Below are 16,881 nucleotides of genomic sequence, written 5' to 3'. Positions count from 1 at the left end.
TAAATCTTTGTCCTTTATTACTAAAGGCGTATACACTGAGAAAACATATTCTGAGGGTTTTTTAGGGAGGTTCACCCTAGAAAATAATCTTAAATGATCAATGTTTGATATTAATGTAATAAAAAATGTTGGTTCCAAGCGAATTGTTTATTATGTACTTACATCAAAATGATCTTAGCAAAAGAATACATTTTAATCATTCACTATAACATTAGGCTTTCTATAAACAAGTTGCAACCACTTTTTGCGTGTTATCGAATTTTTTGGCACACTAAAGAACATTTTTCCAATCTTTATAATATTTGTGTACACTATAGTGTACAAAATATTTATTCATTTTCTTTTTGGAGAAACAGTAAAGATTAACAAAAATAAAAACTCGTGTATCACACTAGATGTTTGTTTACTTCCTTGTGACGTCACTGACGCCATATTGCTAAAAAGTTGCGTTTTGGCGGTCTATTTAAGTTGTACTTTTTTATTTGCTGCTTTTTAAAAAAATGTTTGTTTGAATTAAAAATAATCACTTTTTGGGTTTGGGGATCTATAAATACCACTAAATAATCTGAGATCTTATCCAGAAATCAGTCAAATAACGTATTGTGATACGATGACGACTACCGCATTAGTCGTGATACCTATGAAATGTTTTATCTAAGCGAATTTCTTATAAAATCTCACGTATTTCCTCCTCAGTACCGATTAAATCCAGAAGCAACTACCCCGGTGAAGTCAAGTAAACCAGCCGCCGAGCCGGAATCGCCAATGTCCCGGCGCAACCTGCAGCTGCTGCGGCGGCCCGCGCTGCACCTGCCGGGACCCGAGCCTACGCCCGATCCACAACCAGAAGATGAACTCGTCAACCACTATTTGAGCCGTGAGCATTTGTTTATTGCGATAGCTTGCCATTTGCCACAAACAAGCATACGGCCCGCCTGTATTTGTATGTCTGTATTTTTTTATGTTTTCTTCCTTATAATTTCGTCAGCTATAAACTAATTTGGAAAATCTTTTTTTCTCTGAAAGGATATTATTATTATTATTTTATTGTCCACTGTCTATTCTGTCTATTTCTGAACATAAGTCCCCATAAGGGAAGTTTTGCCAGCAGTTGCCACATTTGGCATGTAGATGGGCAACTACAATCAGACTTTCGCAGATGTTTTAAGAGGCATGCTGCTCCCCACCCCTTCATCATAAGGTCCCTTAGTCGCCTCTTACGACACCCACGGGAAAGGAAGGGGTGGTCTATTCTATGCCGGGACCGACACGGCGGAAAGATATACTTACAGATATATACATAGTTTACTTTTTAAATAAAAATAACTTGTTTTGTCACTATTGAATTTGGGTTTTTAATCAAAAACTTTTTTTTTAAGAAACAAATTATGTTATTTACCCGACTACGATGAAGCAAAAAGGATAGTTATGATTTTTATAAACTTGTTTATTGTAATAGAAAACGTGCAACCGGAGCCCCCGCGGCAGAAAACTCCTGAGCCAGCACCAGTAGTCGCTGAAGGTGCTGAACAGCCGGACATCACTGAAGATGCGACAGAGGATCCTACAGAGGAGATAGAACAGATATTTGCTGGTAAGATATTATATATATATACACATACACACACACGATTATTTTGATGTAACACACAACAGAAGGCTTTCGTCCTTTTTCTTTCTTTTGCTTTTATATTTGCCATGGTTACAATAGAATTTTTTATATTTCTATATAATCACCAGAGGGAGACTCTGTCCCATTCGTGTTCAACCCCGCCTGCGCTAACGGTATATACTGGCGGGGCACCAGTGAGGGGTGATAAGTGAGGATGAAAGAGCAAGTCATTTAGCCCATCGTGATGAATACACCTGGAATTCAGCACGATAGTTTCCAGGGGGGACCACGTGGAGGTCGACCTGGTAGGGTATATTGTTAGCAATGGGACTGGTAGTCTGCATAATTAACACACTAACAATCCCTTCCCCCCCGAAGCAGTGAATTTGTAGAGTAGTTTCCACGCTTGGCAGGCGGCCGCAGTCAGACTTTAGAAATGGTTTAAGAGGGAGAGGGTCCTCCCTAGGGGTGGCTTATTCTATGCCAGGACCACACGGCCATATATATATACTCTGTTATGTCCATGGTACTGCTCATGTCTATAGGCGACGGTTACCACTTTCCATCAGGTGGACCGTCAGCTTATTTGCCACTCTAAGTTGTATAAAAAAAAAAATATATATATAATGTAATGAATTTGTTGCTGGCTAGGTATAAAGATAGAAGTGCAAGCGCTAGACGAGGAGGCAATCAGCGAGGTTGGCGCGGAGGTGGCCGCGGCGGGCGGTGTGCTGTGTGCGGCGGGCGCGGGTGGATCGTACACGCTGGTGCCGCTCGACTTCGATGATAACGACCTGCTTACACGCACCGCCGAGCCTGTCACCGTCTTCTGGATCGTGAGTACTGTTTAAATACTGGCCATGTTGGGGGGAAAGGGATTGTTAGTAATGGAGACTGAGAATCCTATTGCTAGCAATATACCCAACCAGGTCGACGTCCTCGTGATTCTCCCTGTAAACTATCATGGGTAATTCCTGATGAATCCATCATGATGGGCTAACTGGCCTGTTTTCATTCTTATCTATCACCCTTCACTGGTGCTCCGTCAGCGTATCCCGTTAGCGCAGGCGAGGTTACCATACCATTTCCACCCAGCAAAAAAAAAATACTGGCCATGTGGACATTTATTTAGGCAAAGGAATTGAGTACATACAATAATGGAATCGTGTATAGCTTCTATTATCAACACTTGATTTTTTTTTAGAATAGTAACATTAATGCCAGTAAACATACAATTACAATATAAAATATAGAAAACATATACAAAAAGTATCCCATATTAGGCAAAAAAACCGGCTCAGCTGATGCTGTGCCGAAAAATTAAATTGCGCCTTGTCTTCCACATAAACTTTTTAATTAATGTCAACTTTGACAGATACGGATAAAAAAACAAATTTTCATCTAGTGTTTGACGCTCTTAACAATGTACTCATATTATATTAAATAGTGTTCAAAATTCATCCATTTCTAAGGATAAAAATATCAACATATTATTTACAGAAAGACTGCCTCTCCCAGCAAGAGTTACTGCCTATACAGTACTACCACCGGCCCGTGAAGTTGCCGCAGTGGTCGGGACCGCCTCCTTTACAGGGAGTGGTGGCCAGCCTCAGCACTTACAGCGGGGTGGAGAGGGCATTCCTTGACGAACTGGCCAAATTGCTCGGTGCTACGTAAGTTGTTTTTTATTAGTCGAACGATTTGTAAATTGAGGGAATTCTGAGCACATTTTAGTACTTAGGAATGGTAACCCATAATTGTCACCATAGACAACTATTGTGCTGTTCATGTGTATTAAATGGTCACTACTTTCCTTCAGATAGCTACTGCTCGTTTGTTTTTCTGTGTTGCATAAAAAATTTCTTACTGGTATCAGTAATAGTTTAGTAACTTAACCCTTCTTTGTATGATTTTTTTTATTGATGAAATAAATCAAGGTGATATAATTCATGTTCAAAATTAAAGGAAAAATGGTTAAAATAATAAATTTGACAGCTATGTTTTTTTTTCTGCAATGGACATTAAAAAGGTATCCAGACACGATCAACTTAAAGTGAAATTGTTCTTTTATATAATTTTGGTCATTCAATGTTATGATGGACGTTTCCACCATTATGCAAGGAAGGGTTTAAAAATTAAAAAAGAAAATTAAATGAATTATTATTAGTTAAACCCCTATACTATTAAGTTTGACCGTGTGGTCCTGGCATAGAATAGGCCACCCCTTCCTTTCCCGTGGGTGATGTAAGAGACGACTGAGGCAGGGCGATGGACGGGCATCAGCGTCCCTCTCAAAACATCTTTAAAGCTTGACTGCGGTTACCAATCCGTCTGCCAAGCGTGGCAACTATTGGCAAAACCCCCCATGGAGGAGGCTTATGTTCAGCAGTGAACGGTTAAAGGTTGATATGATGATGATGATTGTTGTCTGTTCTGAGGAATTGTTCGGATACCTGCTGCTGAATTTCACTACCGTACAACCCGCCATGGATCAGGGGGGAAAGGGATTGTTAGTTATGGAGACTGAGAATCCCATTGCTAGCAATATACCCAACCAGGTCGACCTCCACGCGGTTCTCCTTGGAAACTATCATGGTTAATTCCTGATGAATTCATCATGATGGGCTAACTGGCCTGTTTTCATTCTCATCTATTACCCTTCACTGGTGCTCCACCAGCGTATCCCGTTAGCGCAGGCGGGGTTACCAATCCATTTACACCCATCAAAAAAAAACCCGCCATGGACCAAAGTTTCATCCTAACTATCTGGATGAGTGGCAGTCTTCTACCGTGCATTTGTCAAGCTACTTTCTTCCACGCATAACGACGTTTTGGAATCAATTTCTCCGAATTGATACGATGTCGTAACCTTCAAGATAATAGTCTAAATTAACAGGCCGGCAGCATACCCGCAATTTTTCCGGTGTTGCGGGTGTTCGTGGGTGGCGGTAGTTACCACCAGGTCAGCTGCATGCTCGGTTGCCCTCTGCGTTATAAGGAAAAGTTTGTCAAAAATGTATGTTTATATTTACTAGAACCCAACTGCGTTTCTGTCGGCGTAATACCGCAAACGCGTTAGCGTCTACCCACCTAATTTGTCCCACCCCCACTGGGGACAAATACTTGGGGGCGGTGAAGTGGGGACTGCCGGCTGTGAAGGCCAGTTGGCTGCTGACCTGCGCTGAACTCGGACGGAGGGTCAGCGAGAGGGACCATCTCGTTGGTGAGACAAAAGGTAGGTTAGCTGACAAACCAATTTTACTCATATTATAAATGCGAAGGTGAGTTTGTTTGTTACCTTATAACGGCTTAACCGATCAATATAAAATTTGCTATACATATACTACTTACTATGAAGAAGGCAATTTTTTATACAACTTAGAATGGCAAACAAGCTGACGCCCCACCTGATGGAATGTGGTAACCGTCGCCTATAGACATGAGCAGTACCACGGACATAACAGAGTATACTGTTTTGCCCATGATACTCCCCATGCATTGCCATTCCGGAGGACTCAGGTGTTTGCTATATATTACTTACCTCTATTCTATACATTAACGTGCCATAATAAAGGTTTACTATTGTTGATTCAGCTCCACCCTCACCAGAGAAACCAAAAGAGCAGCCAGCGGCGGAGACAACTCGAGAGGAACCCGCCGTCGTTGACAAAGAGAACGTAATGCAGCCACCAGTTGCAGCGGCGCCGCGGCGGGTCTCGCTCCTCAGTAAAGAGGATACTCCCAAAACGAAGGTTCCTGTGGGTCAGTATACATGCATATACGTCACTCCCGTCTCCCATTGGGATAGGTAGAAGATATGGCATCCCAAATGCTCCAATTGAAATAGATGTTTTTTACTTGGTCTTGTGTTTTAAATTGACTCTTTTTTGGCACGTCACTTGTTTATTTTACATTCTTTACTGTATACTGTGTGTTCTTGGCATAGAATAGGCCACCCCTTCCTTTCCCGTGACTCTCGTAAGAGGCGACTAAGGGAGGGCGAGAGATAGGCAGCAGTGTCCCTCTTAAAACATCTCCAAAGCCTAACTGCGGTTACCAATCCGCCTGCCAAGCGTGGCAAATTACTGGGAAAACTCCTCTAGTGGGAGACTAAGTTCAGCAGTGAACAGTTAAAGGCTTATATTGTTTAATAGCGATTCGGCCTAATTTTGCACTTGTAGATCGAACCGAACCGAAATAGGAGCGGGACAAGTTGTACTTGCCCAAGCAGGTGACTTTTGTACAAAGTCTTCCTCCGGTAGATATAGCCAGCTTGTTGTGTTCCCAGACGATCTGTCCCCGGCGTCGCGGTACATTGCGATGGCGCGGCAGGGCCTGCTGGGCGGCGACACACAGGACACACCCAAGCAGCCGCACGAACTGAAGGATCTAGCTGCTAATGGTTAGTATACCATCAATACGTTGAGTTTAGTTACTATCTTTCAGCGTACCTTCTGCTGAAATCTCATCAACATACACATGAATATACAAACATACAATATATTATATATAATAAATAATAATATAAAATAATATAATAAACAATGGTCATTTATACCACCATTGTTTCGTGTAGTGTGATCGAGAGTAGCAAATAGTATGGAATTTGATATACATATATAGCGTACCGTTGCGGATGATCGGTGACACTTTAGTTGCCGATCATCCGCAACCTTGTTATACCATGTCTTTATGTGTGTCTTTATGTGGTGGTAGTTCTAAACGTGTTTGCATATATTTAGATGGTGAGTGCGCGGTCCGCACGCCGCCGCTGGACGAGGCGCTGTCGACGCCCAACCTGCAAGCGCTCAGTCCCACCACGCGCCGCCGCCTGCAGGCCGTCCGTCGCGGGGAGATGCCCTCCGACCCCATACGGACCCCAGTTGATCCATGTGAGTGACATTCTTGTTTTTTTTTTTTTAACAACCAGCTTGTATGAGTCTGGTTAAAAGTTGTATATATTTTATTCAGACAATTACAAAAGATATTTTTTCTTATTATGTTATGTAATATCTTTGTCAATTTTGGTATCTTTTTTTTATACCTCTGAGGTGGCAAACAAGCATACGGCCCACCTGATGGTAAACGGTTACCGTAGCCTATGAACGCCTGCAATACCAGAACCACTTTATCCCCCCCCCCCCCCCCCCCCCCCGAAAAACCCCATGCTGTAGTCTCTTGGAAAAACTTCGGCAGGGAGCTCACGTCGTATCGTTATAGACAATATTTACTTAAATTAATTTTATCTTGATTACGGTGATGATTATGTTAAGAAATATGATCCTGCTTTTTAAATAAAGTTATTTTACGAACATTTAGTCTTTTATATTGGGTTATCAGATATAAGTATTACTTGTTAGTAACTACGACTGCGTTTTGGAATTCACGCTAGCAGGTCACCAGTGAGGAAAAGTAGGTTGTTTGTGTGTGCGAGAAGTGAGCTGGTCAATAGTGATAAATTAATTAGATCAGGTGTTATCTAAATTGTTAAGCCACCAAATACCTTTTATTTTATGGGACCCCATATCAAATGATTACAAATCAAAAACACTGTAATTTAAATAAGAACATAAGCTTTTATTAGAAATATTTTAAAAATATAAAACATTTTATAGTCTTTTTTAATTTTTAAAGTGAAAAATGAGCTTGTTTCACTGTATAAATAATTTCGCGGAGCCCTGGTGACTTTTTTACGGAATCCCTAGGTTTCGCGGAACCCACTTTAGAAAACGCTGCAGATGATATTAATTAGGGTTTTAAGGACTATATATATAGATTTATTAATTAATAACCAATTAATTAATGACTCTTTAATTATCGACTAATCAATCAATAAATTAAACTAATTAATTGATATCTGAATAATTGGTAAATAATTAAATATTATCTAATTAATTAATAACTTATTAATTATTAATTAATTAATTAATGCTTAATTATTTTAAGTTACTAACTGTCTCCCCCTTGTTCGGTTGCGGTGTGCAGTCGCTGCGCAGCCGCAGACGCCGGACAGCTCGTTCGGCGCGGCGCTGCGGCCCGGCTCGGGGCTGTCGCCCGCCGCCCGCAAGCGGCTCTGGGCCGTCGTGCACGCGCTGCCCGCTGCGACCGCTCACCGCGAACACGAACAACACACCGTGAGTTGCTATATTATAAAAGTACAAGTCTTACATCAGCGGATCACTAGTACAGGCGAATCCTATGGGTAGATTACTCTCACATGGATAAACTATTTTTTTTATACGACTTAGAATGGCCAACAAGCTGACGGCCCACCTAATGGAAAGTGGTAACAGAGGAATACATCAGGTGGGCCGTCAGATTGTTTGCCATTCTAAGTTGTATAAAAAAAAATATCGGCAAATTATTGTCGTACTATTTGACCACTCTTACATCGCTCTACGTCATTGTCAGCAGAGACCACTCTCATATGGTCGACCTAGCGTCGTCATTACTAACAATACCTCACCCACTTGGCCAGCTGTTACTTAATCCCGTTTGGTGTTCAGCCGCTGTCGGAGATCCGCAACCGTTACCTGCAGCAGTTCTGCGGCACAACCGCCACTCCCCCCGCCGCGCCCGCCGACACCGCGCACCCCCGCAAGCTGCAGCTGCAACAACAGGTACAAACTATGAGACACTGGTTATATTATTTAGTCACGTATTTAGGGCCTACTGAAAATCAGTGTCGTAGCTTCAGATATGGAACTGCGACATATGCTTAGTTAGGTCCTTTGCACAAACACTGCTACATTCGTTTTGTTTTTTTTTTATGTTTTTTTTTATTTCTAATTTTAAAGTGAAATAGTAATGTTATTATATAATTGTGTAATCTTCATTATTAATAATAATAATAATGACGAGAACCTCGTGAAAGCCGAAACTGAGAAAAAGAGAAAATATCTCGACCTGGTTCACGAGGTGACCGAAATGTGGGGGGTGGTGTCCACCGAAATCATTGCAATCGTTTTGTCGGTGAATGGTCTTATCCCGACCAGTCTGGAACAACATCTCAGACGGTTGGGATTCCGAGGCGGCTCACTCCCGGGAAAGATGCAGAAGGCGGTGCTCTTAGATACTGCCCGCATTGTACGCCGGTTTCTCTCCCTGGGGCCCTGAACCCCGGCCGACTGTGCTGCCGGGGGTTAGTTGCCATCTTCTCTCCTTAAGAGGGGAGATGAGAATTTTTGTAAAATTTAAAAAATAATATATTTATTTATGTCTCCTCACAAACAAATTTACACATAGGTATTTAGGATACAGTAAAATTAATATGGAACTCTGCTGTGAGGAGCTGGTGTCTGTAATAGGTTAAAACCTGTAGTACAGATCACCAGGCTCCCAACCGATATGTGTTTAAATAATTAAACAAAATACATTCCACTGAAATTACGCAATCCAAAAATAAAAATAAAAAAAAAACAATAATTAATAGTAGAAGATAAAAAAAATAGTAATAATTATTATGTTGTTTTGTTATATTTAACATGTATAATTTATATTATTTTTCTTAAAGAGACATTGTATCTAATTAATGATATTATTTAAACGAAAAGTTTGTTTAGTGTATGTGTAAATAAAATAAATATTGAGGGGGGAGGATGGGATTGTTAGTAATGCAGACTACCAGTCCCATTGCTAGCAATATACCTTATCAGGCGCCAAAATACAACTGAATTGAGAACCTCATTTTTTGAAGTCAGTTGTTAATTACTGAAAAAAAAGATCTAAGAAGATAGATTGTACATTTTTAATTTTTTTTATCGATGAATTAAAACTCTTTGTTGTTTTCTTCAAAGAATGATACAGATTGTAAAGATTAACAATTTGTTAAAATAATTAAATACATAATTATTTAGCCATTTGACATTTTCAATTGATTTTAGATTTTTTTTTTATATTTACCATATACCCATTATTTATTTATTTATTACATCCACTGGGTGAGCCTTACAGTCTTCCAATACGCTCACCCAGGAAAGCATGAGTACAATAACATATAAAAATGAATATTACATAAAAATAACAAAAATAATATAAAAAGATTTAACTCAAACAAAAAACGTCTGAACACAAATACTCTGTGGTCACTCGACGAAACTCCAGCAAGTTGGAGGCAAATACATCCAATTGCGGATACTGGCTCAAAATATCATTGCGTAGTTTCAATGCAAGAGATAGGGGAGCTTGCTTAGCCAACTCTGTTCTTCGTAATGGAACATCGAATAATTGCCGTCTACGTGCTCGCACGTAATTACTGGGCGCTCCTATTGATATTGATTCCAGTACAGTTTGGTTACATTTTTACATACATAAATAGATTCTCACAATTACTTTTGCAGTTAATAGGGTTTATTCAGATATAGGCGATTTTAGTACTTATGGGGGAGGCATATGTTCAGCAGTGGACAGTTAACGGCTTGTATGAATGATAATTGAAAGTATTCCATTTTTTTCATTACAGGAAAATGCAGAGACACCTCCAGCAAAAATGGCAAAACTGTCACTGGATCAAGTAAGCTTGTCCTTCTTCATTTACGTAACAATATTATTTTGGGTTTTAAATGATTGAATTTATGTGCGAAGTCGCTTTCGGAAAATCACAAGATAATTTCTAATTAATTAATTTATTTAATGTGTTTTGCTCTTTTGAGGGCAAAGCAATAAACTGAGTTGTGACCATTTTGTGTTATTTTGGATCATTCACGAGAAATTGTGTAATCTCTTTTATGTTATTTCGTTTTGTTTTTTAATTTTCTTGTATACTTTTTGTTTTATTTCTTTAAACATTTTTTTATACAACTTAGAATGGCGAACGAGCTGACGACCCACCTGATGGAAAGTGGTAACCGTCGCCTATAGACATGAGCAGTACCATGGACATAACAGAGTATACTGTTTCGCCCGTGATACCCCCATGCGTTGCCATTCCTGAGGACTCAGGTGTTATTCCTCTGTATCCAGTAAATTCACGCCATATCCCACCCTTTAAACCGAAACACAGCCATGCAAACACAACTGCTTCACGGTTGAAACACGAATGGGACAGAGGTACCCAAGCACCCGACTTTTGTACAAATTCTCCCTCTGGTGCACCAATAGCTGATGTTACTTGTGTGTTGTAAGTGATGCAAATAAATTACGTATCAATAATATATTTATCTAATTAAATTAATAAATAAATGAACAATATATAAAAAATAAAATTACATTAATATACCTATAGCTTTCTACAAATACATTTGTTATTTACAGAAATGTATTTAATATTAATTCCCTCCAATAATACAATAATAATACCAGAGGGAGACTTTGTACAAAAGTCGATTGCTTGGGTGCCTCTGTCCCATTCGTGTTACAACCGTGAAGCAGCTGTGTTTGCATTCTGTGTTTCGGTTTGAAGAGTAGGATATGGCGTGAATTTACTGGGTACAAAGGAATAACACCTGAGTCCTCAGTAATGGCAACGCATGGGGTGTATCATGGGCGAAACAGTATAATCTGTTATGTCCATAGTACTGCTCATGTCTATAGGTGACGGTTACCACTTTCCATCAGGTGGGCTGTCAGATTGTTTGCCATTCTAAGTTGTATAAAAAAAAAATAATTAACGTATTCTCTTAGAGCGCTGGCAGTGGTGTCAACAACGATCAGGATGTCAGCGAAAAAAGCGCTGCAAGCGCAGCGAGTGCGACCAGCACCACGAGTGCTTCTAGCGCGCTGCCTGCCGCGGTGGATGCTCAGTTGCAGCGGTTGAATGCAGCACTCGCCAACAAACTGAGTTCGCAGCGATCGCGCCGCACTAGAGACTCGGTCTCACTAGCGCCAGGTGTGTTACAATACTTCTCTCACTAAAAAAAAAAAACTGAAATTATAACAGATGAAAAAAAAATGTGTGCATAATTTATTATCATTATTTTACTGAACTGGGTTTTATCTTGCGGAAGTCCTTATCACTGGTTATTTGATTAGAATTATTTTGTTTAATTTCGCTACCATTAGTATGTGTGTGACTGCCAACATTCGAAGATTGACCACCACTATTACTACCAGAAGTTCCACGACCTTATATATTAGACGTTTTGTTCACGCACGTTTTAGAACACGTGTTTCACCTCTAAACGAGGCATTTTTTGTTTATTTATTTATTAGTACAAATATGTGTACATGGCGGACTTAATGCTAAAAGCATTCTCTCCCAGTCAACTATAGGAAAGTGTCAGAATACTCGAATGCGGTACTAGTAATTATTGATATACATACATACTAAAATTACATATATAAATGAATAAATATATATAAATAACAAATATACTTACACATATATGACATATACTATATTATACACGAAATTGAGAATAATATAAAGTACTTACTGCTCGGATAAAGTAAAAAAGTGAGCGTGAACGTTTTTTTTTTAAAGACGGCATCTTTATGTATGTGTAAAAAATAGAGTTGCAGAGTGGCTTCAGAAGCTTAACTATGATAAAATTAAAAACATTAATGCATCCAACTTTCTAAAATCTTTATTCTTTAATTATTATTATAAATTTTTTTCTTTTCTTTCTGTCTTAGTGTCCATAATTGTCTTGCCTTTGCTTACTAATGTATATCCACTTGTAACTGATTGTTATGTGATTTTTTTTATGCAACTTAGAATGGCAAACAAGCTGACGGCCCACCTGATGTAAAGTGGTAACCGTCGCCTATAGACATGAGCAGTATCATGGACATAACAGAGTATATTGTTTCGCTCATGATACCCCTCATGCGTTGCCATTCCTGAGGACTCAGGTGTTATTCCTCTGTACCCAGTAAATTCACGCCATATCACGCCCTTCAAACCGAAACACAGCCATGCAAACACAACTGCTTCACGGTGGAAACATGAATGGGACAGAGGTACCCAAGCAATCGACTTTTGTACAAAGTTGTTGTAAGAACGTAATGTAAGTTAATGTAACAATGTTTCAGTGGACGCCACTCTACCTATTGTTTAAAAACCCAAGTAAAAAGATAATGTGGCCTAGTCAGGTATAAATAGCAAATTGAGTGATACATACTCGTTCATTTTCAGCGCCAGAGCCGGAAGCAGGTCCCGAGTCGCAACCCAACACGGTGGGCTGGGACGACACCACGCCCACCGCCGCCTCTGGCCCCGCGTCCGCACCTAACTCCGCCCCACCACAGCAAGGACCGCCTGTTCCGAAAATCAAAAAATTCATGCTGTCTTCCAATGTTGATGTAAGTTTATTATTCAATGTATTATAGAAAAATGGGTTTTTACAGTCGATTTTTAGTTGAAAGTTAGCGATACGAGCTCATATTTTAAATACGCAATCGGGACTTAACAACACGATATAAAAGATAAAAAACAGGTAAATAGTACCTTTTTTTTTGTCTGGAAAATGCTTTATGCAGACCTATACACCTCGTGGGAGGTGAATGGGTACTGTGGGAATCTCCCGTAAGGTGGGAGTGTACCCACCAAAAACCAGACGATATACCCTCGAGGTGCCATATGTCGGAGACATGGGTTCGCTTTCGCACTCACCACATCTCCGACGGAGGTAAATAGTACCTACATGTCTGTTCTTTATTGCCGATGTTTCGACGTGGATTTTACTGCGTCGTGGTCACAACAGTACTGAAATGAGCGGAGTCTTTATCAGGCAGATCGCATAGTCTCTTCGGGCACCCTTCAAGTCCCTAGTGTGTATTTAAAATATGTGTAAACAACGCGAAAGTTTAAAATTAACTGATACGAGCTCACTCTAAGAACGACTCATTTCTGTTGTAATAATATTTAGTTTGGCCGTGTGGGTCCCGGCATAGAATAGGCCACCCCTTCCTTTCTCGCGGATGTCGTAAGAATGGACTAAGGGAGGGCGAGGTATGGGCAGCAGCGTCCTTCTTAAAACATCTCTAAATCCTGACTGTGGTGCCAATCCGCCTGCCAAGCGTGGCAACTACTGGCAAGCCCTCCAAGGGTGGGCTTATGTTCAGTAGTGGATAGTTAAAGGCTGATATGATGATGAATTGATGAAGACGGTGGCATTCTGCAATAGTTTGGGGGAAGAGCTGATACGTATCGTACGCTGGGGGAGCGGGATTTTTTTTATGAGTGATAATGGAATGGTAACCCTACCCGCGCTATCACTAGTAAAGGATGACAGGCGAGGATGAGGTCAGTTAGCCCATCGTGACGAATTCCACTAGATTTCATCAGGAATTAAACATGATAGTTTTCAGGGAAAACCGCGAGGAGGTCGACCTGGTTGGTAACAATGGGATTTTTAGTCTCCATTACTAACAATCCCATTCCCTCCGTGGGGTATATTTAGGTTATATAGATAGAGTATCGAATCCCAAAAACGGGTCAACTTTTAGTTAGCTAATTGTCAAATTAGCTGACTCGTTTTTTGTCAGTGTTCTATATACTTGCGTACTTTTAAAGATACTTTATATCTTGACGTATCCATATTTAATTATTTAATAAATAAAATTAATTTTTATACATTAAAAATATGTATAAATTATAAAACAAAATAAATATAGATGTTATAAAGGAAGCATTGGTAACTATTTATCATGCGAAATTGTATGAAAAAGTTGATCCGCTTTTCTCGAAGCATTTGTATGGAGACACTCTATTTATATAATCTAAGGTGGGGATTATATTTTATTAATTGAGTATGAATTGTAACCAGAACCGCGAAGAGATCGTGGAGATGATCCGGTGCCTGGGCGGCGAAGTGTCGGAGGGCTCGGAACTGGACGAGGCAGCGACGCACCTGCTGTGCGCGGCGCCGGGCCGCAGCGAGAAGATGCTCGGCTCGGTGGCGGCCGGCCGCTGGGTGCTGCACCCCGCCTACGTGCCGCGCAGCCGCGCCGCCGGACGTTTCCTTCCGGTCCGGGAACATTCTACTGTGTCACTTTCGGTTTAGGGATTCAAATAAGCTAATCTTAGCAAATTTATTATTGTTATTACTCTGTTATATCCATGATACTGTTCATGTCTATACTTAACTTGTCTTTCATTTATTTTGTTCATGCTTTTTTTTAATGGGTGATAATGGAATGGTAACCTCGCGTGCACTATCGGTATACACTGGTAAGGCATCAGTGAAGGATGATAAGTGAGGATGAAGCAGGTCAGTTAGTCTATTGTGACGAATTCAACGATAAATTAGTTACGATGATTTCTAGGGGGAACCACGTGAAGGTCGATCTGGTAGGGTATATTGCTAGCAATAGGTCAGTTAGACGCCATTACTAATAATCCGCTTCCTTCAATAGGGCATATTGCTAGCAAGGAGGCTGTCAAACTCCATTGCTAATAATTCCTTTACTTCCTTTTCCATGTGCAGGAGGAGGAGTTCGAGTGGGGCAACCCGGCGGCGACGAGCCTGCCGGCGGTGAGCGGCGCGGAGCTGGCGCTGGCGCGGGCGGCGCACCGCTGGCGGCGCGCGCGCGGCGCGGGCGGCGCGGGCGCGCTGGCCGGCGTGCGCGCGCTGCTGCACGTGCCGCCCGCGCGCCGCCGCCAGCGCGCGCGCCTCGTCACCGTCGCCGGCGGCGCCGCGCCCGACCACTCGTTAGTACTCACCTCCCTACCCTCACCGCCGCACCGCCGCACCGCCGCACCGCCGCACCGCCGCACCGCTGGCCGGCGTGCGCGCGCTGCTGCACGTGCCGCCCGCGCGCCGCCGCCTGCTCGCGCGCCTCGTCACCGTCGCCGGCGGCGCCGCGCCCGACCACTCGTTAGTACTCACCTCCCTACCCTCACCGCCGCACCGCCGCACCGCCGCACCGCCGCACCGCCGCACCGCTGGCCGGCGTGCGCGCGCTGCTGCACGTGCCGCCCGCGCGCCGCCGCCTGCTCGCGCGCCTCGTCACCGTCGCCGGCGGCGCCGCGCCCGACCACTCGTTAGTACTCACCTCCCTACCCTCACCGCCGCACCGCCGCACCGCCGCACCGCCGCACCGCCGCACCGCTGGCCGGCGTGCGCGCGCTGCTGCACGTGCCGCCCGCGCGCCGCCGCCTGCTCGCGCGCCTCGTCACCGTCGCCGGCGGCGCCGCGCCCGACCACTCGTTAGTACTCACCTCCCTACCCTCACCGCCGCACCGCCGCACCGCCGCACCGCCGCACCGCCGCACCGCTGGCCGGCGTGCGCGCGCTGCTGCACGTGCCGCCCGCGCGCCGCCGCCTGCTCGCGCGCCTCGTCACCGTCGCCGGCGGCGCCGCGCCCGACCACTCGTTAGTACTCACCTCCCTACCCTCACCGCCGCACCGCCGCACCGCCGCACCGCCGCACCGCCGCACCGCTGGCCGGCGTGCGCGCGCTGCTGCACGTGCCGCCCGCGCGCCGCCGCCTGCTCGCGCGCCTCGTCACCGTCGCCGGCGGCGCCGCGCCCGACCACTCGTTAGTACTCACCTCCCTACCCTCACCGCCGCACCGCCGCACCGCCGCACCGCCGCACCGCCGCACCGCCGCACCGCTGGCCGGCGTGCGCGCGCTGCTGCACGTGCCGCCCGCGCGCCGCCGCCTGCTCGCGCGCCTCGTCACCGTCGCCGGCGGCGCCGCGCCCGACCACTCGTTAGTACTCACCTCCCTACCCTCACCGCCGCACCGCCGCACCGCCGCACCGCCGCACCGCCGCACCGCCGCACCGCCGCACCGCCGCACCGCTGGCCGGCGTGCGCGCGCTGCTGCACGTGCCGCCCGCGCGCCGCCGCCTGCTCGCGCGCCTCGTCACCGTCGCCGGCGGCGCCGCGCCCGACCACTCGTTAGTACTCACCTCCCTACCCTCACCGCCGCACCGCCGCACCGCCGCACCGCCGCACCGCCGCACCGCCGCACCGCCGCACCGCCGCACCGCTGGCCGGCGTGCGCGCGCTGCTGCACGTGCCGCCCGCGCGCCGCCGCCTGCTCGCGCGCCTCGTCACCGTCGCCGGCGGCGCCGCGCCCGACCACTCGTTAGTACTCACCTCCCTACCCTCACCGCCGCACCGCCGCACCGCCGCACCGCCGCACCGCCGCACCGCTGGCCGGCGTGCGCGCGCTGCTGCACGTGCCGCCCGCGCGCCGCCGCCTGCTCGCGCGCCTCGTCACCGTCGCCGGCGGCGCCGCGCCCGACCACTCGTTAGTACTCACCTCCCTACCCTCACCGCCGCACCGCCGCACCGCCGCACCGCCGCACCGCCGCACCGCTGGCCGGCGTGCGCGCGCTGCTGCACGTGCCGCCCGCGCGCCGCCGCCTGCTCGCGCGC

General features: G+C 44.9%; 1 protein-coding gene across 1 annotated transcript in view; it reads left to right on the top strand.

Moving 5' to 3' along the window:
* Window positions 1-16,881, top strand: part of LOC113522772 (DNA topoisomerase 2-binding protein 1) — a 32,497-nt gene that overhangs the window by 9,701 nt on the left and 5,915 nt on the right. The window contains exons 10-24 of the mRNA XM_052897800.1: window positions 697-877; window positions 1,460-1,594; window positions 2,264-2,448; window positions 3,113-3,285; window positions 4,648-4,847; window positions 5,207-5,374; window positions 5,901-6,014; window positions 6,355-6,504; window positions 7,598-7,746; window positions 8,119-8,232; window positions 10,074-10,124; window positions 11,234-11,438; window positions 12,687-12,853; window positions 14,320-14,520; window positions 14,980-15,203. Coding sequence (XP_052753760.1) covers window positions 697-877; window positions 1,460-1,594; window positions 2,264-2,448; window positions 3,113-3,285; window positions 4,648-4,847; window positions 5,207-5,374; window positions 5,901-6,014; window positions 6,355-6,504; window positions 7,598-7,746; window positions 8,119-8,232; window positions 10,074-10,124; window positions 11,234-11,438; window positions 12,687-12,853; window positions 14,320-14,520; window positions 14,980-15,203 — 2,417 coding nt within the window. The remainder of the gene's footprint in view (window positions 1-696; window positions 878-1,459; window positions 1,595-2,263; window positions 2,449-3,112; window positions 3,286-4,647; window positions 4,848-5,206; window positions 5,375-5,900; window positions 6,015-6,354; window positions 6,505-7,597; window positions 7,747-8,118; window positions 8,233-10,073; window positions 10,125-11,233; window positions 11,439-12,686; window positions 12,854-14,319; window positions 14,521-14,979; window positions 15,204-16,881) is intronic.

Source organism: Galleria mellonella, unplaced genomic scaffold, assembly GCF_026898425.1.
Source record: "Galleria mellonella isolate WM207_F2 unplaced genomic scaffold, CSIRO_AGI_GalMel_v1 utg38, whole genome shotgun sequence".
NCBI lineage: Eukaryota > Metazoa > Arthropoda > Insecta > Lepidoptera > Pyralidae > Galleria > Galleria mellonella.
This window is presented reverse-complemented; position numbering and strand designations above follow the sequence as displayed.